Raw genomic sequence first — 24815 nt, forward strand, 5'->3', positions numbered from 1 at the left:
GGGTGCGCGCGTGGCTGGCCGGTTGGTTGGTGCGATTCGTTCGGCCGCCCCCGGCCCAACCCCCCGTTCCTACCAATCTAGCAACCAGACGCGGTCACCAACCGCGCCAACCCGACGCACATGCCTGCGCCTCCTCCTCCTCCTCCTACCCAGCTAGCCCGCGAGCGCATGCATACCCAAGCAGGGGGGTGCAAACGAGCCATGGACACATTCATTCACGCCGACGACTTCCGTTTGCATATTATAGAAGATCCGGTAATGTCCCTGCCTGCGTGTGCGTTTACTTGCGAGGGAGGGAGAGAGAGGCCGGACGTTGCCAATTTGGAACTTCTCCGTCCGTTGTTTGCCGGCTACTCCTTGCCGGATTTTGTTTGCTTATTGTATGGGGGCAGAGCCGCAACGAAGCACGGAATATATTCCAGACCGTGTTAGAGTATTCGGTTGGAAATGATCCACATGCGACTAGAAATGTGTGTCGTCATTTCATGCTCTTGGGGATTGAGTTTTTCTTTCGTGGGGAGCTCGTTCAACGAGGGGGATACGTATGGAGCGAATTTCAGAGTCAAATGTTGACATGAAAATGTTTCTTTTAACCCAGAGTTGAATCAAGCAGAGATGATTGTATCGCAATAGCCATATGCAGGTCGGCTGAATTTGCAATTTGAATGGGTTGATTTTGCGGGAGGAGGAACGGCCGGAGGGATAAGAAAGCCGGACGAAAGCTAATTCGAAAATAAGTTCAATCAATCAAAATATATCACGTATTTACAGGACGCACAAACTGACGAGAACATTCACAGCGGAAGGCTGGACTACCACTACAAGTTAACATCAAGAAACTAAGGTACAGTACCATCGCTGACGGAACTACAGGGGGCGTCCGGAACTCCCAACTAAGCACGAGTTAGCTGGTCAAGATCCAGCCATGAATGAACGAAGGAGACAACGCACGTAAGCGCGCAACATCGCACATGTCCAACCCGATCGTCTGCCATGCCATTCATCTCGCTCTCACTCTCGCAAAGGTTAATAATCCTATCAACATCGGACAGCCGATCGAGTTCAGGGGCAGAGCGTCTCCCGCACGTCGGCGAAGGCCGCGAGGATCACCGGGTAATGCCGCGGCGAGTTGAGCACCAGGTACGTCTCCAGCAGGCTCTCCGCGCTGTGCTCCCCGTCGCCGTCGCCCTCCGGCCACTCGGCGATCATCTCCTCCATGGACCTGCGGAAGTCCTCGTACGGGTCGGCGGAGCGCTTCACCACGGCGAAGCCCCCGTCCGTGGCGGCGGACGCCGTGGAGCCCCGCGGCATCTCGAAGCTGTAGCGGCAGCTCTGCGACGCGCCGCGGCGCGGGGCGGCCGGCGGCGCGCGGCAGGGCCCGGACACGGACGCGCGCGCCTTGGCGGCGTTCTTGCGCGGGCAGTTGTAGAAGTCGGACGAGTCGGAGGAGAAGCTCCTGGACGAGAAGAGGTTCCGCGAGTCCTCGTCGTACTCGTCGTCGGAGGAGGAGCTGCTCAGCAGCCTGCGCGAGGAGTGCGTCGACAGCCTGCGCCCGCCGTTGCCGGGCCGCTCCTTCCACCTCGGCAGCGGCGGCAGAGGCGCCGCCGCCCGGAACGGCGAGGAGGGCGGGCACTTGCGGCCCTCCCACTCGCTCGTCCCCTTGAGCGCCGCCCTCTCCGCCTTGATGTCGTCGGCGTCGAGCGGCGCGAGGAGGGACGGGTCGGCCGCGTCGACGGAGCGGCGGCCGGCGCAGTCGATGGTGATGCGGATCATCGGGGCGGTGCGGCGCGCGGAGACGGAGAGGCGGCGGTCGTGGTGCTCGCCTGTCGCGGCCTTCTTGCCCCCCGCCGCCCCGAGGCGGCCGTAGGAGGGCAATGCGAGGGCCGGCGGCGTGGCCTCGTCGTCGCGGCGCTTCCTGCCGCCCGAGCGCCTGGAGAAGACCGACAGGATGGCCGCCAGCCGGTGCTTGAGCTTCTTGCGGCCGACGCCGGAGCCGGAGCCGTCCATCGTGCCGGCGACCTTTGCGTGCGCGCGTGGACACTAGAGAGAGCGCGCGCGAGCTGCGGGGAGGAGGGCGGGAGATGGAGGGAGAGGATCGGCTGGGGTTGGTTCGGTCCACTATCGCATTCGTGCAGGGCTAATGCGGCCTGGCCTTTTAACCGGCGCGATCTCGAAGCAAAACCGCCAAGGGGTCGGCGGACACGGTCGTGGCCCCTCCGGTCCGGCGGGACGATGGGGACAGGCGCCACGTAACAACGCGAGTAGTGGGGGGATGGCTTTGGCTTGGCCCCGAGCCCCCGAGGCGGTTGCGCGCGATGCAGTCTCGCTGGCTGCGTCTTGGATCCCATTTCACCCGCGGCCTTCCCCTCCTGGATTTAGCTTACTGACAAGATTGGCCTAATGGCCCTCGCTGACTGTCGCCTTGCGCTTGTCCGTGCGCCGCGCATGCATGGCATGGGGAAGGCGGTGGCTCGTGAGCAGCGCACGGGATCGCAAACGTGGCCGACCGATCTTTGTGAACTTCGTAAGAACTGGCGCTGGACACGGTGCAATTTGACCGGTTTCATCAGGAAAAGTTTGCGATTAAAAGGAGGCGGGGATGAAGTGTAGACTGGTTGGCGATCGGGCATACATTCTCTGCGCGCGCAGCAGCTCGCCCTGTGTTTACTGCGCAGATCGGCCGGCCGTGTCACCGTGTGCCAGTTTTGACCACGGCAACGCCGCAGTCTTTCTGCCTGTCTGTACAGTGTGCACCGCTGCTACAGGACCAGCAGCAAGTACATACCGGTACCACCACCAGTATACTTTTTCATCAATCAACCTACGTAAACAACCGCGTATGGGCTGTAGTACACGCCGTTAATTCTTAATAAATTGACGCTGCTCCGTGCCGTCAAGTGGGTTGTTTAGAGTTTAGTGACAGACAAACGCGCCCAGCAGCTGTGGGGAGGAAGGGAGGAGCCCAGCTGAGCTGTTCGCTGGGGCTGGAAGCAAGTATCTATACATACCTATCGCGTAGACGGCGCACGGCTTTTAAAGATTTGACCTTATAAAGACAAACAAACAGGTGCTGATACTGCCAATACAAAACTCATGACAGATAGGCCTACGCATGCATGCATGAACATCAAAACCCAAGGATAAGATAATCGCACGTTACAGTGCAGCCAGGCCTGCAATTATCTGACCAGGGCTGTGCGTCCAGTGAGTCCAGGCAGACTTGTACCGGCTGATCTTTTTTGTTTAATCTGCTCTGGGCTGAAAGGGAACCAACTGTAGAATGGATCCCAATAATGTGGCACTTTCACCGCGTGCTGTACGCCACGGAAAAAGCATTGACTAGTCAAGAGGCGCCCGCACCTCCTGCCATTTGTGCCATGCAGGGTGCAAGGGAGCAAATAACAAAACAAACGTGTGGGATTCCCGATGATGATTAGCTGACACGGGAGGTTCTTTAATCTACATACAGGACGCACAATCTTATAATCAGAAGGTAACAAAGACAAAACGTCGAGGCTGTACGGTTGTAGTACAAATATAGAAGAAGAAAACAGGGCAGTTGATTTCAGCGGCTTGTCTGTATTCCCGGTCGGTCTGCCTGTTGATTGAGTAATCATGGTTGCAATCGTGGGCAATCAACAGCTCAAAAGGCAAGGCGGATTGGTTGGTGAAGATCCTGATTGCAGAGGGTGCGGCTGCCGCCTGAATGCGGTTTGGTATTGTTTCAGTCCTACTCTTGTTGTATTTCCTCTTGTCAGTGCTTGCGCCAATAGTTCCTGAGCTGAGACATGTGCAGAAGTATCTCGTCTCTGCCTTGGTTCGTTACGCTGCTCGTCATTATCCACGGAGGCGCCGCCTCAAAATATTCGCGGATCAGGCTCTGGAAGCATTCTACGTTTTCTTCCGGTCTCTTGCCGCCGTTTTTCTTCTTCTTGCGCTTGTCGCACTTTGTGAAGACGAGCGTCATTGGGACCTGAAAACATGAACATTGAAACTGAAAGTCTTCAAGATTTGCTCTTCAGCTAGCTATCGATTTCCTCCCATGTTTTTATTAACTAGTATAGTGCATGTTTTTATTAACAAGATTTGCTCTATACGTGTTGCAAGATACACACAGATCTATAACTAACAGCCTGACATCATTAATCAGATTCAGTAGATATCAATGCATCAAGAGAAGAAATACATATGGAAGACAATAATGCATGATTTGGATCTTGCCTGTCATTACTTATACAAAAGGACGCTCCATTACTATATGTCCGAAAAGAGGAATATGTAAATGGATGCCCTCAGGACATTCAATGATGCAAACATTCCATGTCCAAAGAGGAGTGTTTTGCACTGAATTGCAACGAAACAAAAGGGGGGATGGTTGAATCTCACAAAAGGGAAAATAATGGTTGTGGGGTGGGGAGGCACCAATAAAAGGACATAAGCTGCTTACGGGAACACTACTGGTCGTTATTGACTGGGTAGGACAGGCTCAGGCTTTGTTGCAAAGGGTGGGTGAGTCAGTGGGGACACTGCAGTAGCGGTAGTACACAAGGAATGTGGAATGGGCAGGAACTAACTAATATTGTCAAATATTACTTTTGTATAAGATACCACCATGTTGTCCGACTTGAGTCTGCCAGAAGTTTTTACTTTAAATTGACAAGTTTTGACTTCCTGATACGAGATTGGGGGTTCCACAGTCAAGCTGCACTCGGCAGGTTTGGTAGGGTCTTGAGACTGATATAGGGACACTATCCAAAAATAAAAATAGAAGGCGTGCCATAAGCCCCAGTGGCAGCAGCATTCAACTATAAAGAAACCCAATTGCACGCTAATTTACCAGATGACAGAAACATTTCTCAGATACACATACATATTACAATCAGAAACTTATTAGGGGCTTGCAGGTATTTTATCTTCACAACGATGAGTTATAGATCATATTTGACACTTTTCTGTTCAAACTTTAAACTATAAGCTTTAATTTAACTAAAGTAGCCTCAGAATTCTTTACGTAATTGATGGAAACCTATTCTTGAAAGATTGAAAAATAGATCTAAAGGTCAGCTGTGAGAACATTTGTGACGAACATCCTTCTAAATATTGAAATGTTGGCAGGAGTTTGATAATGCAAATTCGACAAAAACACGTTCATTTTAGGAAAATATAGGGATATTGCTTTCATGCTCCTTTTGTTGGGGCACTTTGTCTGACATATTTCCTTTCAACTGCGTCACTGCACTCCTTGAAGTATAATCATTTCAACCGACAATTTAACTCTATTCCTTTACTCTATACAGGTGCTTTCAGCAACATCCTATACAACTTAGAATAAACTCTCCTAGTCGGTGCTTTTCATGCTCCCTTTTTTGGCCAGAAAGTGCTTTTCATGTTACAGTAATTTATTTCTTCAGATCATTATCTGCAGGTTTGGATTGTTCATTTGAACTGCCTCATCTTCATGTGGTTTTGGTGTCCAACGAACACTGATTTATGTGTGTGCTGCATTTATTGTACCTACAGAAGACTACATGCGCCAGTTTATCAGTGGCCTTCGTAGAAGGCTTGATGGCATGTGCTCTTCTACCGTTCACGGTGTTTTCAGATGGTGGCCCAAACAAAAGAGATAATTTGTTTTAAAATTTGTCCCTTGTAACGCCTGGCGGGAACTAGACTGGCCCCACAGACCAACACTAGCCCTTCCTGCGCACTTTATCCTCACTGGCGCGCTCCCGGGACCAACTTCCCGGTCGGTCACCCATCCTAAAATCGCTCCAGGCCAAGCACGCTTAACTTTGGAGTTCTTTTCGAACGGGCTCCCGGAAAAGAAGGAATTCCTTGTTGATATGGGTAGTCTATTATTCCTATTAAGCCAGGCTCTCACATACACCCCCACTCAAAGTAACCGACGTCCTTGTCGGCCCATCAGGAACGTTCCCTTTTGGCACACGTATGAACGTCCAGTCCGGCACATGTGTCATGCCGTGTGCCACAACGGGCCACATGCCCGCGCACCTGACCCGCACATGCCCGTGCAACCGCAAGGGTCGGCTCTGATACCAATTGTAACGCCCCGTTACGCCTGGCGGGATCTAGACTAGCCCCACGGACCAACACTGGTCTTTCCTGCACATTTGCGCACCCGGGACCAACTTCCCGATCGATCACCCATCCTAGAATCGCTGCAAGCCAAACACGCTTAACTATGGAGTTCTTTACGAATGGGCTCCCGGAAAAGAAGGAATTCCTTGTTGATATGAGTAGTCTATCATTCCTATTAAGCCAGGCTCTCACATCCCTATTATACGGTGAAGGGCAAAGCAAGAATAAGGAGAAGTTATCTCAAGGATCATCTATGATGCCATGATATTGAGGACACAGAAATAAAATAATATGCTCAAATGAATTGCCCTGGGACAAGCACATCAAAAGTATATTTGAAGTCTTAGCAGTTTAACACAAAATTAAACCATTGCCGTATTTGCTGAATAGCCAAGGCAAAAATAAACAGCTCAAAACAAACCACATCTGAAAGGGAAAACATAAAAGGCTCAAACAAAGTGACCCAACAAAAAACATGAAGATAACACTCTGGTAGGAGCTAGGACCCTACCTGGTCTAGGGCGTAGGTTGTACGGGAAGGAGGAGGGTTGACGGGGACTCGAGCGCGGCTGCTGGCGGCGGGGCGCCATGGCGCGATGAAGAAGAGGTCGCGGCGGCGCAAGGCGCGGCTAGGGTTTAGGGTCCGGCTCCTCAGGGAGCCGGGCAATAGGATTTATCTTATTGCTTAATTCTCAAAAGAGTCTTACAACTTGTTTATATAACCTCGATGTGAAATAAAAATAAGATAACTTGTGGGCTAAGCCCCTAACTAAACCTGCCCGGTGGGCCTCCTACGGGCATAAGTCTGCCCGGTCATAACACACTCCTACATTCTACTAGAATGGATGTGGTTCATTTTGTTATGATACACACTCACCAATTTTTTAAGCAGATTATATTGCTAGGAAGAGAACGCACAGCCCAACCTCCGGAGGGCATAGTTGTGATGTGCTGGAGGCCATAGTTGTGATCCCTTCAGTGGCTTTTGTACCGTGGCGCGGGAAGAGGTAGAGGGTAAGGATTCATCGGAAGCTAACCTCCTTTTGCCCTTGTATATTGATTGATTAAAACTCCCAAATGCGAGGTACGTCCCATTCTATAGGAGTACAGGACCAAGTCCGTAATGCGACTGTGGCATCTCCTACTATGGCATAACTCCTACTGAGTACTCATAATCTATAAGGTGCATCTCCTGATCAGATCGGAATTGGAACAGATAAGATCCCCATTTACTTGAAGATCAGGATTTACAGTTTTATGTTTTCCCTTTCAGATGTGGTTTCAATCCGACTATGTGCATACGTGCGGCCCCACATGACAGAGGACGTCCATGTAAAGCTCCTCTAGTGCAAGAGGAAAAAGCTAGACAGGGAACACCCCTCCCCTCGTGCATCATGATAATGGGTGCCCCTCATTGTCTCTTCTGAGCTATCTATCTGAACTCTCTAATCCTCAACGTGAACGATGCTACTTGCATTTGTTTTCATTCTAATCACTATACTCTACTCCTTGGATGTCTTCACATCCACCCATGGATACCAAAAAAATTGCCGTCTGGTCCTTGTTGAATTTGATGTTTAATCCTTCTTACTAAGACAAATTTGTTCTTTCAGCAAATCTGTAATAAGGCCATAGTAACTCTTTTAAGAATACTTCAAACTTTGTAATTCATCAAAAATGAATAAACCATCGAGCATGCGGAACAACACTAGTGTTCTGATTGTACTTTAACTAATCTCAAGAAGCCTACTGTTATATCAGATGACCCTGAAGAGAAAGAAGCCTACTGTTTTAAATGCACAAGATTAAAATACCTAAAATAACCCCTGGTTCATGGTAGGAGTAGTACAGACAATAATTTTGAAACCTGATAAGTCACTCATAAATTCCTAATTATCCGTACTGCAAAGTTTGACATGATACATGCCTTTGGGCTCAGACTAAATCTAGCACTATTTTAGTGCTAGATACATCCATTTGAGCGACAAGTAATTCCGGACAGAGGAAGTATATTATTGACTGCTTAAAGTCTAACATAGCACTGTAATTTGTTTCATCAGAACAACAAAAAGAAAAAACTTCATGTGTACAGTAGCACATCTTTCAATGCGGTGGGTAAATAGATTGACTAATTTCGTGTAACATGATGGACTCTCATCATTGATAGTTCATATGCAAAAGGTGTAGATAGCTAACTAGTTCAACATCTTTCAGTATGAAGATTTAGTTGTTTGGAAAGGATGGCTTACCTTATTTTGCCCAAGCCAACTAGCATAGTCAAGATCAATCTTCTTAGCAGGAATACTTGCATCAATAAGGAGAAAAACTGACACCAAATTATCTCTGCTGAGGAAGTAATTTCTTGTAAATTCATCCCAATCTTTACGAGCTACCTGTGGTGCTGAAGCATATCTGTTCAAATAAATGCTTTAGTTAAAGCCAGAAGATGGAGAATATTTCAAAAAATATATAAGCTCCAACCAGTAGAGTTTAATTTTCTACTGTCATGGATCCTTTTCTCGTTTGATGTATGTCCAAATAAGAAGTATATTTTGATTTTATTAACCTACATAAAGCAGGTTCAAAGAAGACACAAGTCAAGAAAGTGTTTTTGACATATACAATATATTAGTGTGCAACTCAAATTAATAAAGATATTGATATGCACAGTCACGGTCCATACTACTCCCTCCGTTCCTAAATACTTGTCTTTCTAGGCATTTCAACAAGTGACTACATACAGAGCAAAATGAGTGAATCTACACTCTAAAATATGTCTACATACATCCGTATGTAGTAGTCATTTGAAATGTCTAGAAAGACAAGTATTTAGGAACGGAGGGAGTAGATGATGTGAACACTCTTCTAAATTCCCAAATATCAAATATATTTCGAAATGATTGGCACCAATTTGATCAGCATAATCATGTTTATGTACAAAGTCTAAAACTCCAGGTTAAAGTGCTCTGCTTTTCACCAAAAAAACTAACCATGATTTAATCAAATCATTTCCTGTTACTACAGATATTACCTATACACCATAGAACTTATTATCCACTAATGAACTATTCGTAGGTAGACAGTAACTTAAAAATAGGCATCCAGTAGGGCACTAACTCAAAGAGGGCCGATATGTTAAAAAGGGCAATTAAATTCACAATTTGAGAGTACAGTTAAGCTACTCAATTCATTTCAAGAATATCGATATTTGCAAGTAATGTGTCAGCTTTAATTCCAATGGATCTGTAACATCGAAATTGGCATGGAGAATTACGAAGAGATATGTTAAGTTTCATGGCAACAAAACAGGCTTGAAGTTCAATGGTCAAACATTTCAATGCATTTGTCTGCGTAGTTAAGAACTTTTTTCGGAAAATACGGAAACTGAAAGTGGGCTAAGAGCAGTAGCATACCCATAACCAGGCAAGTCAACAAGGTACCAACTGTCATTTATTTTAAAATGATTGATACACTGGGTCTTTCCTGCAATGATAAAAACAATTAAGAAAATTAATGAAATTAGGATGGAGAGTTGATTTCATAATATTGAGGTTCTGCTGCAGTGTATCGTGTAAGAGGCCAAGGAACGAACAGCTGGAAAAAGGTCATGTTGAACATATTTCTAGAGAATATATTGATGCTAGACCACGCAGTTCCATGTGCTTGCAGAAATTATTATTATTATTATTATTAAAACCAAAAGATACAGTTTGGCAAAAGAAAAATTATGTAGAACTAGACAGCAGAGGTTCATGGTCTTTCTGCTCTCTTTTCAGTATGGCCCGACAGATAAGCTCCTATATATAAGATAAACATCAAACATGTGGCCAACAAAACAAAACTCGAAGACCAGAGTGCCAGACCTTCTGAAAAGCCAACATTACAACAATAACCGGGCATAGCAAGAGAACTATTATCATCGGTGTGCGTGACCATTATAAAGAGAAAAGAACCATGTATGAAGAAAGAATAACCAGCTTTTCTATGTATGAATGGAATTGAACAGCTTGGTGTAAGATGCAGACGCATAATGTGCAGTTTTAGAGCTAGACACTAAAACCCAGAATCAAGTCAATCATATCCCCTAAAAGGTGCCTCCTATGAACACATTTGTGCATTCAAACCCCAGAATAGCCCGCTTCCACCATATCTCAAAGTACTCGCAAAGCCATCGTATCGACTAGGTAATCGCCTCCTAGCAAGTAGGAACGAGAGGACCTAAACCTTAAACCCCAGCAGCATTACAGTTGCAGCATATAATTAGGCAACAAAAAAAATTAAGAGCGGCCTACCAGGTTTCTTGGAAGTGAGCGCGAGGCGCTTGCGGCGGACGAGCGAGTTGAGCAGTGACGACTTGCCGACGTTGGAGCGGCCGACGAGCGCGAACTCGGGCAGCCCATCCCTGGGGCAGTCATCGGGTCGCACGCTGCTCTTTATGAAATCCGCGTTAACCACCTGCGCATCGCCCCGCGCGTACGTGCCCAGCACGATGTTGGAGCCCTTGAGGACCCGCGCGGTTACGACCTCCTCGTCCCCCGGGGTCACGCTCGCCCCCGGTGGCAGGAAGAGCCGGTCGAGGGGGAGCTTTACCTGCACCTCCTGCGGCTCCTGGGGCTCCTGGGGCTCTTCGGCGTCGAGGTGGTCGGCGGATTCTTCGGCGTCGGAGTGGTCTACGGTTTGGGGGGCCGCGAGCGCTGAGAGCGCGGCGCAGCGAGGCAGGAAGGGGCGGCGAGGAGGGAGGCGGGAGGGGCGGACGAGGAGCTTCGAGGTGGGGCTGGAGGGGAGGGAGAGGAGGCGAGGGACGATGCGGTGGTAGAGGAGCATCGCCGCCGCCGGCGGTCAGGGATTTGGGTTTTGGAGGCCGCGAGAAGTGTGCGGCGTGGTTGGGGGCGCACGGAGTGGAGTGGAAAAGCTCGCAGGGATGGATTGGGTGGGACCGGAAGGGCTACCATAAGTATAAGAGTAAATAGTAAAGTACTAATAAAATGCATCAAAGGAGTTGTTTGTTTCAGAGATTTTTGCCCATCACCTGTTTATGCCGTAAAGTAAAACATGAACAGTGTTTGGTAACTATACACATAAACACATCCCTCCGTAAATGGGTCCAGGGAAATTAATGATCGATACCGTCCACCCATCAGTAAAGGGTGTGATACCGAGCACATTGCCCTAGTCCTCCCCCCGAGCTCCCTCTCGGCCTCATCCTTGCCTGACCTGAGTTCGGCACCGCGCCTCCTCGACCCCCTTTGAGCCCCCCTCGCAACAACCAGGCATTTGAGATTGAAGAAGGCGATGGCGCTTGTGATCGGGAAGGGCCGCCGACGCTTGAGATCCTGGGCGGCTGAGGTGTTGGGTTTCGTAGTAATTTTAAAATTTTCCTACGCACACGCAAGATCAAGGTGATGCATAGCAACGAGAGGGGAGAGTATGATCTACGTACCCTTGTAGATCGACAACGGAAGCGTTTGGTTGATGTAGTCGTACGTCTCCACGGTCCGACCGATCAAGCACCGAAACTACGACACCTCCGAGTTCTAGCACACGTTCAGCTCGATGACGATCCCCGGACTCCGATCCAGCAAAGTGTCGAGGAAGAGTTGCGTCAGCACGACGGCGTGGTGACGATCTTGATGTACTACCGTCGCAGGGCTTCGCCTAAGCACCGCTACAATATTATCGAGGACTATGATGGAAGGGAGCACCGCACACGACTAAGAATATGATCACGTGAATCAACTTGTGTGTCTAGGGGTGCCCCCTGCCCCCGTATATAAAGGAGCAAGGGGGAGGAGGCCGGCCGACCCCTATGGCGCGCCAAGGAGGAGTCCTCCTCCTAGTAGGAGTAGGACTCCTACTACTCCTAGTAGGAGTAGGACTCCTACTAGGAGGGGGAAAGAAGTGGGGAGGGAGAGGGAAAGGGGGGCGCCGCCCCCCTCTCCTAGTCCAATTCGGACCAGGGGGGAGGAGGCGCGCGGCCCACCTTTGGCTACCCCTCTCTCTCTCCACTAAGGCCCATATGGCCCATTACTTCTCCCAGGGGGGTTCCGGTAATCCTCCGGCTCTCCGGTTTTCTTCGAAATCACCCGGAACACTTTCGGTGTCCGAATATAGCCGTTCAATATATCAATCTTTATGTCTCGACCATTTCGAGACTCCTCGTCATGTCCGTGATCACATCCGGGACTCCGAACAACCTTCGGTACATCAAAATACATAAACTCATAATATAACTATCATCGTAACCTTAAGCGTGCGGACCCTACGGGTTCGAAAACAATGTAGACATGACCGAGACACGTCTCCGGTCAATAACCAATAGCGGAACCTGGATGCTCATATTGGCTTCTACATATTCTACGAAGATCTTTATCGGTCAGACCGCATAACAACATACGTTCTTCCCTTTGTCACCGGTATGTTACTTGCCCGAGATTCGATCGTCGGTATCCTATACCTAATTCAATCTTGTTACCGGCAAGTCTCTTTACTCGTTCTGTAATACATCATCCTGCAACTAACTCATTAGTTGCAATGCTTGCAAGGCTTAAGTGATGTGCATTACCGAGAGGGCCCAGAGATACCTCTCCGACAATCGGAGTGACAAATCCTAATCCCGAAATACGCCAACTCAATATGTACCTTTGGAGACACCTGTAGAGCTCCTTTATAATCACCCAGTTACGTTGTGACGTTTGGTAGCACACAAAGTGTTCCTCTGGCAAACGGGAGTTGCATAATCTCATAGTCATAGGAACATGTATAAGTCATGAAGAAAGCAATAGCAACATACTAAACGATCGGGTGCTAAGCTAATGAAATGGCTCATGTCAATCAGATCATTCAACTAATGATGTGATCTCGTTAATCAAATAACAACTCTTTGTCCATGGTTAGGAAACATAACCATCTTTGATTAACGAGCTAGTCAAGTAGAGGCATACTAGTGACATTCTGTTTGTCTATGTATTCACACATGTACTATGTTTCCGGTTAATACAATTCTAGCATGAATAATAAACTTTTATCATGATATAAGGAAATAAATAATAACTTTATTATTGCCTCTAGGGCATATTTCCTTCAGTCTCCCACTTGCACTAGAGTCAATAATCTAGATTACACAGTAATGATTCTAACACCCATGGAGCCTTGGTGCTGATCATGTTTTGCTCGTGGAAGAGGTTTAGTCAACGGGTCTGCAACATTCAGATCCGTATGTATCTTGCAAATCTCTGTGTCTCCCACCTGAACTAGATCCCGGATGGAATTGAAGCTTCTCTTGATGTGCTTGGTTCTCTTGTGAAATCTGGATTCCTTCGCCAAGGCAATTGCACCAGTATTGTCACAAAAGATTTTCATTGGACCCGATGCACTAGGTATGACACCTAGATCGGATATGAACTCCTTCATCCAGACTCCTTCATTCGCTGCTTCCGAAGCAGCTATGTATTCCGCTTCACACGTAGATCCCGCCACGACGCTCTATTTAGAACTGCACCAACTGACAGCTCCACCGTTTAATGTAAACACGTATCCGGTTTGTGATTTAGAATCGTCCGGATCAGTGTCAAAGCTTGCATCAACGTAACCGTTTACGATGAGCTCTTTGTCACCTCCATATACGAGAAACATATCCTTAGTCCTTTTCAGGTACTTCAGGATGTTCTTGACCGCTGTCCAGTGATCCACTCCTGGATTACTTTGGTACCTCCCTGCTAGACTTATAGCAAGGCACACATCAGGTCTGGTACACAGCATTGCATACATGATAGAGCCTATGGCTGAAGCATATGGAACATCTTTCATTTTCTCTCTATCTTCTGCAGTGGTCGGGCATTGAGTATGACTCAACTTCACACCTTGTAACACAGGCAAGAACCCTTTCTTTGCTTGATCCATTTTGAACTTCTTCAAAATCTTGTCAAGGTATGTGCTTTGTGAAAGTCCAATTAAACGTCTTGATCTATCTCTATAGATCTTTATGCCTAATATGTAAGCTGCTTCACCAAGGTCTTTCATTGAAAAACTCTTATTCAAGTATCCCTTTATGCTATCCAGAAATTCTATATCATTTCCAATTAGTAATATGTCATCCACATATAATATCAGAAATGCTACAGAGCTCCCACTCACTTTCTTGTAAATACAGGCTTCTCCAAAAGTCTGTATAAAACCAAATGCTTTGATCACACTATCAAAGCGTTTATTCCAACTCCGAAAGGCTTGCACCAGTCCATAAATGGATCGCTGGAGCTTGCACACTTTGTTAGCTCCCTTCGGATCGACAAAACCTTCCGGTTGCATCATATACAACTCTTCTTCCAGAAATCCATTCAGGAATGCAGTTTTGACATCCATCTGCCAAATTTCATAATCATAAAATGCGGCAATTGCTAACATGATTCGGACAGACTTAAGCATCACTACGGGTGAGAAGGTCTCATCGTAGTCAACCCCTTGAACTTGCTGAAACCCTTTTGCGACAAGTCGAGCTTTGTAGACAGTAATATTACCGTCGGCGTCAGTCTTCTTCTTGAAGATCCATTTATTCTCAATTGCTTGCCGATCATTGGGCAAGTCAACCAAAGTCCATACTTTGTTCTCATACATGGATCCTATCTCAGATTTCATGGCTTCAAGCCATTTTGCGGAATCTGGGCTCACCATCGCTTCTTCATAGTTCGTAGGTTCATCATGATCTAGTAGCATGACTTCCAGAATTGGATTACCGTACCACTCTGGCGCGGATCTCACTCTGGTTGATCTACGAGGTTCAGTAGTATCTTGTTCTGAAGTTTCATGATCATTATCATCAGCTTCCTCGCTAATTGGTGTAGGTGTTACAGAAACAGTTTTCTGTGATGCACTACTTTCCAATAAGGGAGCAGGTACAGTTACCTCGTCAAGTTCTACTTTCCTCCCACTCACTTCTTTCGAAAGAAACTCCTTCTCCAGAAAGTTTCCGAACTTAGCAACAAAAGTCTTGCCTTCGGATCTGTGATAGAAGGTGTATCCAATAGTCTCCTTTGGATATCCTATGAAGACACATTTCTCTGATTTGGGTTCGAGCTTATCAGGTTGAAACTTTTTCACATAAGCATCGCAACCCCAAACTTTCAGAAACAACAACTTTGGTTTCTTGCCAAACCATAGTTCATAAGGCGTCGTCTCAACGGATTTTGATGGTGCCTTATTTAACGTGAATGCGGCCGTCTCCAAAGCATAACCCCAAAACGATAGCGGTAAATCAGTAAGAGACATCATAGATCGCACCATATCTAGTAAAGTATGATTACGACGTTCGGACACACCATTACACTGTGGTGTTCCGGGTGGCGTGAGTTGCGAAACTATTCCGCATTGTTTCAAATGTACACCAAACTCGTAACTCAAATATTCTCCTCCACGATCAGATCGTAGAAACTTTATTTTCTTGTTACGATGATTTTCAACTTTACTCTAAAATTCTTTGAACTTTTCAAACGTTTCAGACTTATGTTTCATTAAGTAGATATACCCATATCTGCTTAAGTCATCTGTGAAGGTGAGAAAATAACGATATCCGCCACGAGCCTCAATATTCATCGGACCACATACATCTGTATGTATGATTTCCAACAAATCTGTTGCTCTCTCCATAATACCGGAGAACGGCGTTTTAGTCATCTTGCCCATGAGGCACGGTTCGCAAGTACCAAGTGGTTCATAATCAACTGGTTCCAAAAGTCCATCAGTATGGAGTTTCTTCATGCGCTTTATACCGATATGACCTAAACGGCAGTGCCACAAATAAATTGCACTATCATTATCAACTCTGCATCTTTTGGCTTCAACATTATGAATATGTGTGTTACTACTATCGAGATTCAATAAGAATAGACCACTCTTCAAGGGTGCATGACCATAAAAGATATTACTCATATAAATAGAACAACCATTATTCTCTGATTTAAATGAATAACCGTCTCGCATCAAATAAGATCTAGATATAATTTTCATGCTTAACGCTGGCACCAAATAACAATTATTTAGGTCTAATATTAACCCCGAAGGTAGATGTAGAGGTAGCGTGCCGACCGCGATCACATCGACTTTGGAACCGTTTCCCACGCGCATCGTCACCTCATCCTTAGCCAATCTTCGCTTAATCCGTAGTCCCTGTTTCGAGTTGCAAATATTAGCAACAGAACCAGTATCAAATACCCAGGTGCTACTGCGAGCATTAGTAAGGTACACATCAATAACATGTATATCACATATACCTTTGTTCACCTTGCCATCCTTCTTATCCGCCAAATATTTGGAGCAGTTCCGCTTCCAGTGACCAGTCTGCTTGCAGTAGAAGCACTCAGTTTCAGGCTTAGGTCCAGACTTGGGTTTCTTCTCTTGAGCAGCAACTTGCTTGCTGTTCTTCTTGAAGTTCCCCTTCTTCTTCCCTTTGCCCTTTTTCTTGAAACTAGTGGTCTTGTTGACCATCAACACTTGATGCTCCTTTTTGATTTCTACCTCCGCAACTTTCAGCATTGCGAAGAGCTTGGGGATAGTCTTATTCATCCCTTGCATATTATAGTTCATCACGAAGCTCTTGTAGCTTGGTGGGAGTGATTGAAGAATTCTGTCAATGACGCAATCATCTGGAAGATTAACTCCCATTTGAATCAAGTGATTATTATACCCAAACATTTTGAGTATATGCTCACTGACAGAACTGTTCTCCTCCATCTTGCAGCTATAGAACTTATTGGAGACTTCATATCTCTCAATCCGGGCATTTGCTTGAAATATTAACTTCAACTCCTGGAACATCTCATATGCTCCATGATGTTCAAAACGTCGTTGAAGTCCCGGTTCTAAGCCGTAAAGTATGGCACACTGAACTATCGAGTAGTCATCACCTTTGCTCTGCCAGACGTTCACAACATCTGGCGTTGCTCCAGCAGCAGGCCTGGCACCCAGCGGTGCTTCCAGGACGTAATTCTTCTGTGCAGCAATGAGGATAATCCTCAAGTTACGGACCCAGTCCGTGTAATTGCTACCATCATCTTTCTGTTGGGGAACGTAGCAGAAATTCAAAATTTTCCTACGTGTCACCAAGATCTATCTATGGAGAGACTAGCAACGAGGGAAAGGAGAGTGCATCTACATACCCTTGTAGATCGCTATGCGGAAGCGTTCAAGAGAACGGGGTTGATGGAGTCGTACTCGTCGTGATCCAAATCACCGGAGATCCTAGTGCCGAACGGACGGCACCTCCGCGTTCAACACACGTACAGCCCGACGACGTCTCCCATGCCTTGATCCAGCAAGGAGAGAGGGAGAGGTTGAGGAAGACTCCATCCAGCAGCAGCACAACAGCGTGGTGGTGGTGGAGGAGCGTGGCAATCCTGCAGGGCTTCGCCAAGCACCACAGGAGATATGAGGAGAAAGAGAGGGAGGGTTGCACCAACAGGGAGAGATCAAATCGCGTGTATTGGGCAGCCCAAGACCTCACTATTTATAGGAGGAGGGGAGGAGGGTGCGCCCCCTCTAGGGTTCCCACCCCTAGGGGGGCGGCAGCCCTAGATGGGAAAGGGGCGGCCAAGAGGGGAAGAGGGGGGGCGCCCCCTAGGGTGGGCCTTAGGCCCATCTAAGCCTAGGGTTTCCCCTTCTCCTCCTTTGCTAAGCCTTCGGCCTTGTGGGAGGCGCACCAGCCCACTCAGGGGCTGGTCCCTTACCACTCTTGGCCCATGCAAGCCTCCGGGGCTGGTGGCCCCGCTTGGTGGACCCCGGGACCCTCCCGGTGGTCCCGGTACGTTACCGATAAAACCCGAAACTTTTCCGGTGACCAAAACAGGACTTCCCAAATATAAATCTTTACCTCTGGACCATTCCGGAACTCCTCGTGACGTCTGGGATCTCATCCGGGACTCCGAACAACATTCGGTAACCACATACAAACTTCCTTTATAACCCTAGCGTCATCGAACCTTAAGTGTGTAGACCCTACGGGTTCGGGAGACATGCAGACATGACCGAGACGTTCTCCGGTCAATAACCAACAGCGGGATCTGGATACCCATGTTGGTTCCCACATGTTCCACGATGATCTCATCGGATGAACCACGATGTCGAGGATTCGATCAATCTCGTATACAATTCCCTTTGTCTATCGGTCTTGTACTTGCCCGAGATTCGATCGTCGGTATCTCGATACCTTGTTCAATCTCGTTACCGGCAAGTCTCTTTTACTCGTTCCGTAACACATCATCCCGTGATCAACTCCTTGATCACATTGTCCACATTATGATGATGTCCTACCGAGTGGGCCCAGAGATACCTCTCCGTCACACGGAGTGACAAATCCCAGTCTCGATTCGTGCCAACCCAACAGACACTTTCGGAGATACCCGTAGTGTACCTTTATAGCCACCCAGTTACGTTGTGATGTTTGGCACACCCAAAGCACTCCTACGGTATTCGAGAGTTGCACAATCTCATGGTCTAAGGAAATGATACTTGACATTAGAAAAGCTTTAGCATACGAACTACACGATCTAGTGCTACGCTTAGGATTGGGTCTTGTCCATCACATCATTCTCCTAATGATGTGATCCCGTTATCAACGACATCCAATGTCCATGGTCAGGAAACCGTAACCATCTATTGATCAACGAGCTAGTCAACTAGAGGCTTACTAGGGACATGGTGTTGTCTATGTATCCACACATGTATCTGAGTTTCCTATCAATACAATTCTAGCATGGATAATAAACGATTATCATGAACAAGGAAATATAATAATAATCAATTTATTATTGCCTCTAGGGCATATTTCCAACACTTTCAACTTTGCTTTCTCAAGGAATGCATTAAAATTCAACGGAACAACAGCACGGGCTATTTATCTACAATCATACATAAAACAAACAAGATACTATCAGGTACTAAGTTCATGATAAATTTAGGTTCAATTAATCATATTACTTAAAGAACTCCCACTTAGATAGACATCCCTCTAATCCTCTAAGTGATTACGTGATCCAAATCAACTAAACCATGTCCGATCATCACGTGAGATGGAGTAGTTTCATTGGTGAACATCACTATGTTGATCATATCTACTATATGATTCACGCTCGACCTTTCGGTCTCCGTGTTCCGAGGCCATATCTGTATATGCTTGGCTCGTCAAGTATAACCTGAGTATTCCGCGTGTGCAACTGTTTTGCACCTGTTGTATTTGAACGTAGAGCCTATCACACCCGATCATCACGTGGTGTCTCAGCACGAAGAACTTTCGCAACGGTGCATACTCAGGGAGAACACTTCTTGATAATTAGTGAGAGATCATCTTATAATGCTACCGTCAATCAAAGCAAGATAAGATGCATAAAAGATAAACATCACATGCAATCAATATAAGTGATATGATATGGCCATCATCATCTTGTGCTTGTGATCTCCATCTCCGAAGCACCGTCATGATCACCATCGTCACCTGCGCGACACCTTGATCTCCATCGTAGCATCATTGTCGTCTCGCCAATCTTATGCTTCCACGACTATCGCTACCGCTTAGTGATAAAGTAAAGCATTACAGCGCGATTGCATTGCATACAATAAAGCGACAACCATATGGCTCCTGCCAGTTGCCGATAACTCGGTTACAAAACATGATCATCTCATACAATAAAATTTAGCATCATGTCTTGACCATATCACATCACAACATGCCCTGCAAAAACAAGTTAGACGTCCTCTACTTTGTTGTTGCATGTTTTACGTGGCTGCTACGGGCTTAAGCAAGAACCAATCTTACCTACGCATCAAAACCACAACGATAGTTTGTCAAGTTGGTCCTGTTTTAACCTTCACAAGGACCGGGCGTAGCCACACTTGGTTCAACTAAAGTTGGAGAAACTGTCACCCGCAAGCCACCTATGTGCAAAGCACGCCGGGAGAACCGGTCTCGCGTAAGCGTACGCGTAATGTCGGTCCGGGCCGCTTCGTCCAACAATACCGCCGAACCAAAGTATGACATGCTGGTAACCAGTATGACTTATATCGCCCACAACTCACTTGTGTTCTACTCGTGCATATAACATCAACATATAAAACCTAGGCTCGGATGCCACTGTTGGGTTTCGTAGTAATTTCAAAATTTTCCTACGCACACGCAAGATCATGGTGATGCATAGCAACGAGAGGGGAGAGTATGATCTACGTACCCTTGTAGATCGACAACGGAAGCGTTTGGTTGATGTAGTCGTACGTCTCCACGGCCCGACCGATCAAGCACCGAAACTACGGCACCTCCGAGTTCTGGCACACGTTCAGCTCAATGACGATCCCCGGACTCCGATCCAGCAAAGTGTCGGGGAAGAGTTCCGTCAGCACAACGGCGTGGTGACGATCTGGATTAGTGTCAAAGTTTGCATCGGCGTAACCCTTTACGACGAACTCTTTTACCACCTCCATAATCGAGAAAATTCCTTAGTCCACTAGTTACTAAGGATAACTTTGACCGCTGTCTTGTGATCCATTCTTGGATCACTCTTGTACCCCTTGACTGACTCATGGCAAGGCACACTTCAGGTGCGGTACACAGCATAGCATACTGTAGAGCCTATGTCTTAAGCATAGGGGACGACCTTCGTCCTTTCTCTCTATTCTGCCGTGGTCGAGCTTTAAGTCTTAACTTCATACCTTACAACTCAGGCAAGAACTCCTTCTTTGACTGATCCATCTTGAACACCTTCAAGATCATGTCAAGGTATGTGCTCATTTGAAAGTACCATTAAGCGTTTTGATCTATCCTTATAGATCTTGATGCTCAATGTTAAAGTAGCTTAATCCAGGATTTCCATTGAAAACACTTTCCAAATAACCCTATATGCTTACCAGAAATTCTACATCATTTCTGATCCATAATATGTCAACAACATATACTCATCAGAAATTCTATAGTGCTCCCACTCACCTTTTTGGAAATACAAGTTTCTCATAAACTTTGTATAAACCCAAAATCTTTGATCATCTCATCAAAGCATACATTCCAACTCCGAGATGCTTACTCCAGTCCTTAGAAGGATTGCTAGAGCTTTGCATACTTATTAGCATCTTTCAGGATTGACAAAACCTTCCGGTTGTATCACATACAACCTTTCGTCGAGGAAACAATGTTTTGACATCCTATCTGCAAGATTTCATAAATAATGCAGTAATCGCTAATATAATTCCAACAGACTCTTAGCATCGCTACGAGTGAGAAAGTATCACCGTAGTCAACTCCTTGAACTTGTCGGGAAACTTCTTAACGACAAGTCGAGCTTTCTTAATGGTGACATTTACCATCATTGTCCGTCTTTCTTTTAAAATCCATCTGTACTCAACAGCCTTACGACCATCGAGCTGTTCTGCCAAAGTCTACACTTTGTTTTCATACATGGATCCTTTCTCGGATTTTATGGCCTCGAGCCATTTATCGGAATCCGGGCCCACCATCGCTTCTCCATAGCTCGTAGGTTCATTATTGTCTAGCAACATGACTTCCAAGACAGGATTACGTACCACTCTGAAGTAGTACGCATCCTTGTCATCCCACGAGGTTTGGTAGTGACTTGATCTGAAGTTTCATGATCACTATCATAAGCTTCCACTTCAATTGGTGTAGGTGCCACAGGAACAACTTCCTGTGCCCTGCCACACACTAGTTGAAGAGACGGTTCAATAACCTCATCAAGTCTCCACCACCCTCCCACTCAATTCTTTCGAGAGAAACTTTTCCTCGAGAAAGGACCAGATTCTAGAAACAATCCCTTATTGCTTTCGAATCTGAGACAGGAGGTATACCCAACTGTTTTGGGTGTCCTATGAAGATGCATTTATCCTCTTTAGGTTCGAGCTTATCAGCCTGAAACTTTTTCACATAAGCGTCGCAGCCCCAAACTTTTAAGAAATGACAGCTTAGGTTTCTCTAAACCATAGTTCATATGGTGTCATCTCATCGGAATTACATGGTGCCCTATTTAAAGTGAATGTGGTTGTCTCTAATGCCTAACCCATAAACTATCGTGGTAATTCGATAAGAGACATCATGGTATGCATCATATCCAATAGGGTGCAGTTATGATGTTCGGACACACCATCATACTATGGTGTTCCAGGCTGTATCAGTTGTGAAACAATTTCCACAATGTCTTAATTCTGTGCCAAACTCGTAATTCAGATATTCATCTCTATGATCATATCATAGATATTTTATCCTCTTGTCACGACGATCTTTCAACTTCACCCTGAAATTACTTGAACATTTCAATAATTCAGACTCGTGATTCATCAAGTAAATATACTCAAATCATCTGTGAAGTAAGAACATAATGATATCCACTACATGCCTCAGCACTCATTGGACTGCACACATCAAAATGTATTACTTCCAACAAGTTGCTTTCTAGTTCCATTTTACTGAAAACGAGGCTTTCAGTCATCTTGCCCATGTGGTATGATTTGCATGTCTCAAGTGATTCAAAATCAAGTGAGTCCAAACGCTCCATTTGCATGGAGTTTCTTCATGCATATACACCAATAGACATGGTTCGCATGCCTCAAACTTTTCAAAAACGAGTGAACCCAAAGATCCATCAACATGGAGCTTCTTCATGCGTTTTATACCGATATGACTTACGTGGCAGTGCCACAAGTAGGTGGTACTATCATTACTATCTTATATCTTTTGGCATGAACATGTGTATCACTATGATCGAGATTCAATGAACCATTCATTTTAGGTGCAAGACCATTGAAGGTATTATTCAAATAAACAGAGTAACCGTTATTCTCCTTAAATGAATAACCGTATTGCGATAGAGATAATCCAATCATGTCTATGCTCAACGCAAACACCAATCTCGATGGTAGAGGGAGCGTGCGATGCTTGATCATATCAACATTGGAAACACTTCCAACACATATCGTCAGCTCACCTTTAGCTAGTCTCCGCTTATTCCGTAGCCTTTTGTTTCGAGTTACTAACACTTAGCAACCGAACCGGTATCTAATACCCTGGTGCTACTAGGAGTACTAGTAAAGTACACATCAACACAATGTATATCCAATATACTTCTATCGACCTTGCCAGCCTTCTCATCTACCAAGTATCTAGGGTAATTCTGCTCCAGTGGCTGTTCCCCTTATTACAGAGGCACTTAGTCTCGGGTTTGGGTTCAACCTTGGGTTTCTTCACTAGAGCAGGAGCTGATTTGCCGTTTCATGAAGTATCCCTTCTTGCCCTTGCCCTTCTTGAAACTAGTGGTTTCACCAACCATCAACAATTGATGCTCCTTCTTGATTTCTACTTTGTGGTGTTAAACATCGCGAATATCTCAAGGATCATCATATATGTCCCCGATACATTATAGTTCATCACGAAGCTCTAGCAGCTTGGTGGTAATGACTTCGGAGAAACATCACTATCTCATCTGGAAGATCAACTCCCACTCGATTCAAATGATTGTTGTACTCAGACAATCTGAGCACAAGCTCAACGATTGAGCATTTCTCCCTTAGTCTGCAGGCTAAGAAAATCGTCGGAGGTCTTATACCTCTTGACGTGGGCACGAGCCTGAAATCCCAATTTCAGCCCTCGAAACATCTCATATGTTTCGCGGCGTTTCAAAAACGTCTTCGGTGCCTCAACTCTAAACCGTTGAACTAAACTATCACGTAGTTATCAAAATGTGTATGTCAGATGTTCGCAACATCCACAGACAACGTTCGAGGTTCAGCACACTGAGCGGTGCATTAAGGACATAAGCCTTCTATGAAGCAATGAGGACAATCCTCAGTTTACGGACCTAGTCCGCATAATTGCTAATATCAACTTTCAACTAAATTTTCTCTAGGAACATATCTAAATAGTAGAACTAAAGCGCGAGCTACGACATAATTTGCGAAGACCTTTTGACTATGTTCAAGATAATTAAGTTCATCTTATGAACTCCCACTCAGATAGACATCCCTCTAGTCATCTAAGTGATTACATGATCCGAGTCAACTAGGTCGTGTCCGATCATCACGTGAGACGGACTAGTCAACATCGGTGAACATCTTCATGTTGATCGTATCTACCATACGACTCATGCTCGACCTTTCGGTCTTCTGTGTTTCGAGGCCATGTCTGTACATGCTAGGCTCGTCAAGTCAACCTAAGTGTTTGCATGTGTTCCGAGGCCATGTCTGTACATGCTAGGCTCGTCAACACCCGTTGTATTCGAACGTGAGAATCTATCACACCCGATCATCACGTGGTGCTTCGAAACCACGAACTTTTCGCAATGGTGCACAGTTAGGGGGAACACTTTCTTGAAATTTTAATGAGGGATCATCTTATTTACTACCGTCGTTCTAAGCAAATAAGATGCAAAAACATGATAAACATCACATGCAATCAAATAGTGACATGATATGGCCAATATCACTTTGCTCCTTTTGATCTCCATCTTCGGGGCTCCATGATCATCATCGTCACCGGCATGACACCATGATCTCCATCATCATGATCTCCATCATCGTGTCTCCATGAAGTTGCCTCGCCAACTATTACTTCTACTACTACAGCTAACGGTTAGCAATAAAGTAAAGTAATTACATGACGTTTATGTTGACACGCAGGTCATAAATAAATGAAGACAACTCCTATGGCTCCTGCCGGTTGTCATACTCATCGACATGCAAGT

The 24815-nt window shown here is 46.0% G+C and overlaps 2 protein-coding genes across 2 annotated transcripts; both read right to left on the reverse strand.

Annotated features, from left to right (window-relative positions):
- Nucleotides 1–718: 718 nt before the first annotated feature.
- Nucleotides 719–2549, reverse strand: LOC125548581 (uncharacterized). The gene has a single exon (XM_048712151.2). It carries the CDS (start codon nucleotides 2005–2007, stop codon nucleotides 1063–1065), a length of 945 nt encoding a protein of 314 aa, XP_048568108.2. The 5' UTR covers nucleotides 2008–2549; the 3' UTR covers nucleotides 719–1062.
- Nucleotides 2550–3399: 850 nt separating this feature from the next.
- Nucleotides 3400–11036, reverse strand: LOC125544684 (P-loop containing nucleoside triphosphate hydrolases superfamily protein). Its single transcript, XM_048708430.2, has 4 exons — nucleotides 10392–11036; nucleotides 9513–9582; nucleotides 8349–8511; nucleotides 3400–3973 (listed from the first exon to the last, which is right to left on the reverse strand). Exons 1-4 carry the CDS (start codon nucleotides 10921–10923, stop codon nucleotides 3755–3757), a joined length of 984 nt encoding a protein of 327 aa, XP_048564387.2. The 5' UTR covers nucleotides 10924–11036; the 3' UTR covers nucleotides 3400–3754.
- Between the last annotated feature and the right edge of the window lie 13779 nt (nucleotides 11037–24815).

This window comes from Triticum urartu, chromosome 3A, assembly GCF_056163025.1.
Source record: "Triticum urartu cultivar PI428250 chromosome 3A, HENAU_Tu73, whole genome shotgun sequence".
NCBI classification, from domain to species: Eukaryota; Viridiplantae; Streptophyta; class Magnoliopsida; order Poales; family Poaceae; genus Triticum; species Triticum urartu.

Bases quoted from the DNA above. Each gene is read 5' to 3' on its own strand.
- LOC125544684 (XM_048708430.2), bottom strand. From the start codon at position 10,923: ATGCTCCTCTACCACCGCATCGTCCCTCGCCTCCTCTCCCTCCCCTCC. The intron at 8,512-9,512 runs GTATGCTACTGC...TTATTTGAACAG, and splicing joins GTTGACTTGCCTGGTTATGG to ATATGCTTCAGCACCACAGG. The intron at 3,974-8,348 runs GTAAGCCATCCT...TCATGTTTTCAG, and splicing joins GTTGGCTTGGGCAAAATAAG to GTCCCAATGACGCTCGTCTT.
- LOC125548581 (XM_048712151.2), bottom strand. From the start codon at position 2,007: ATGGACGGCTCCGGCTCCGGCGTCGGCCGCAAGAAGCTCAAGCACCGG.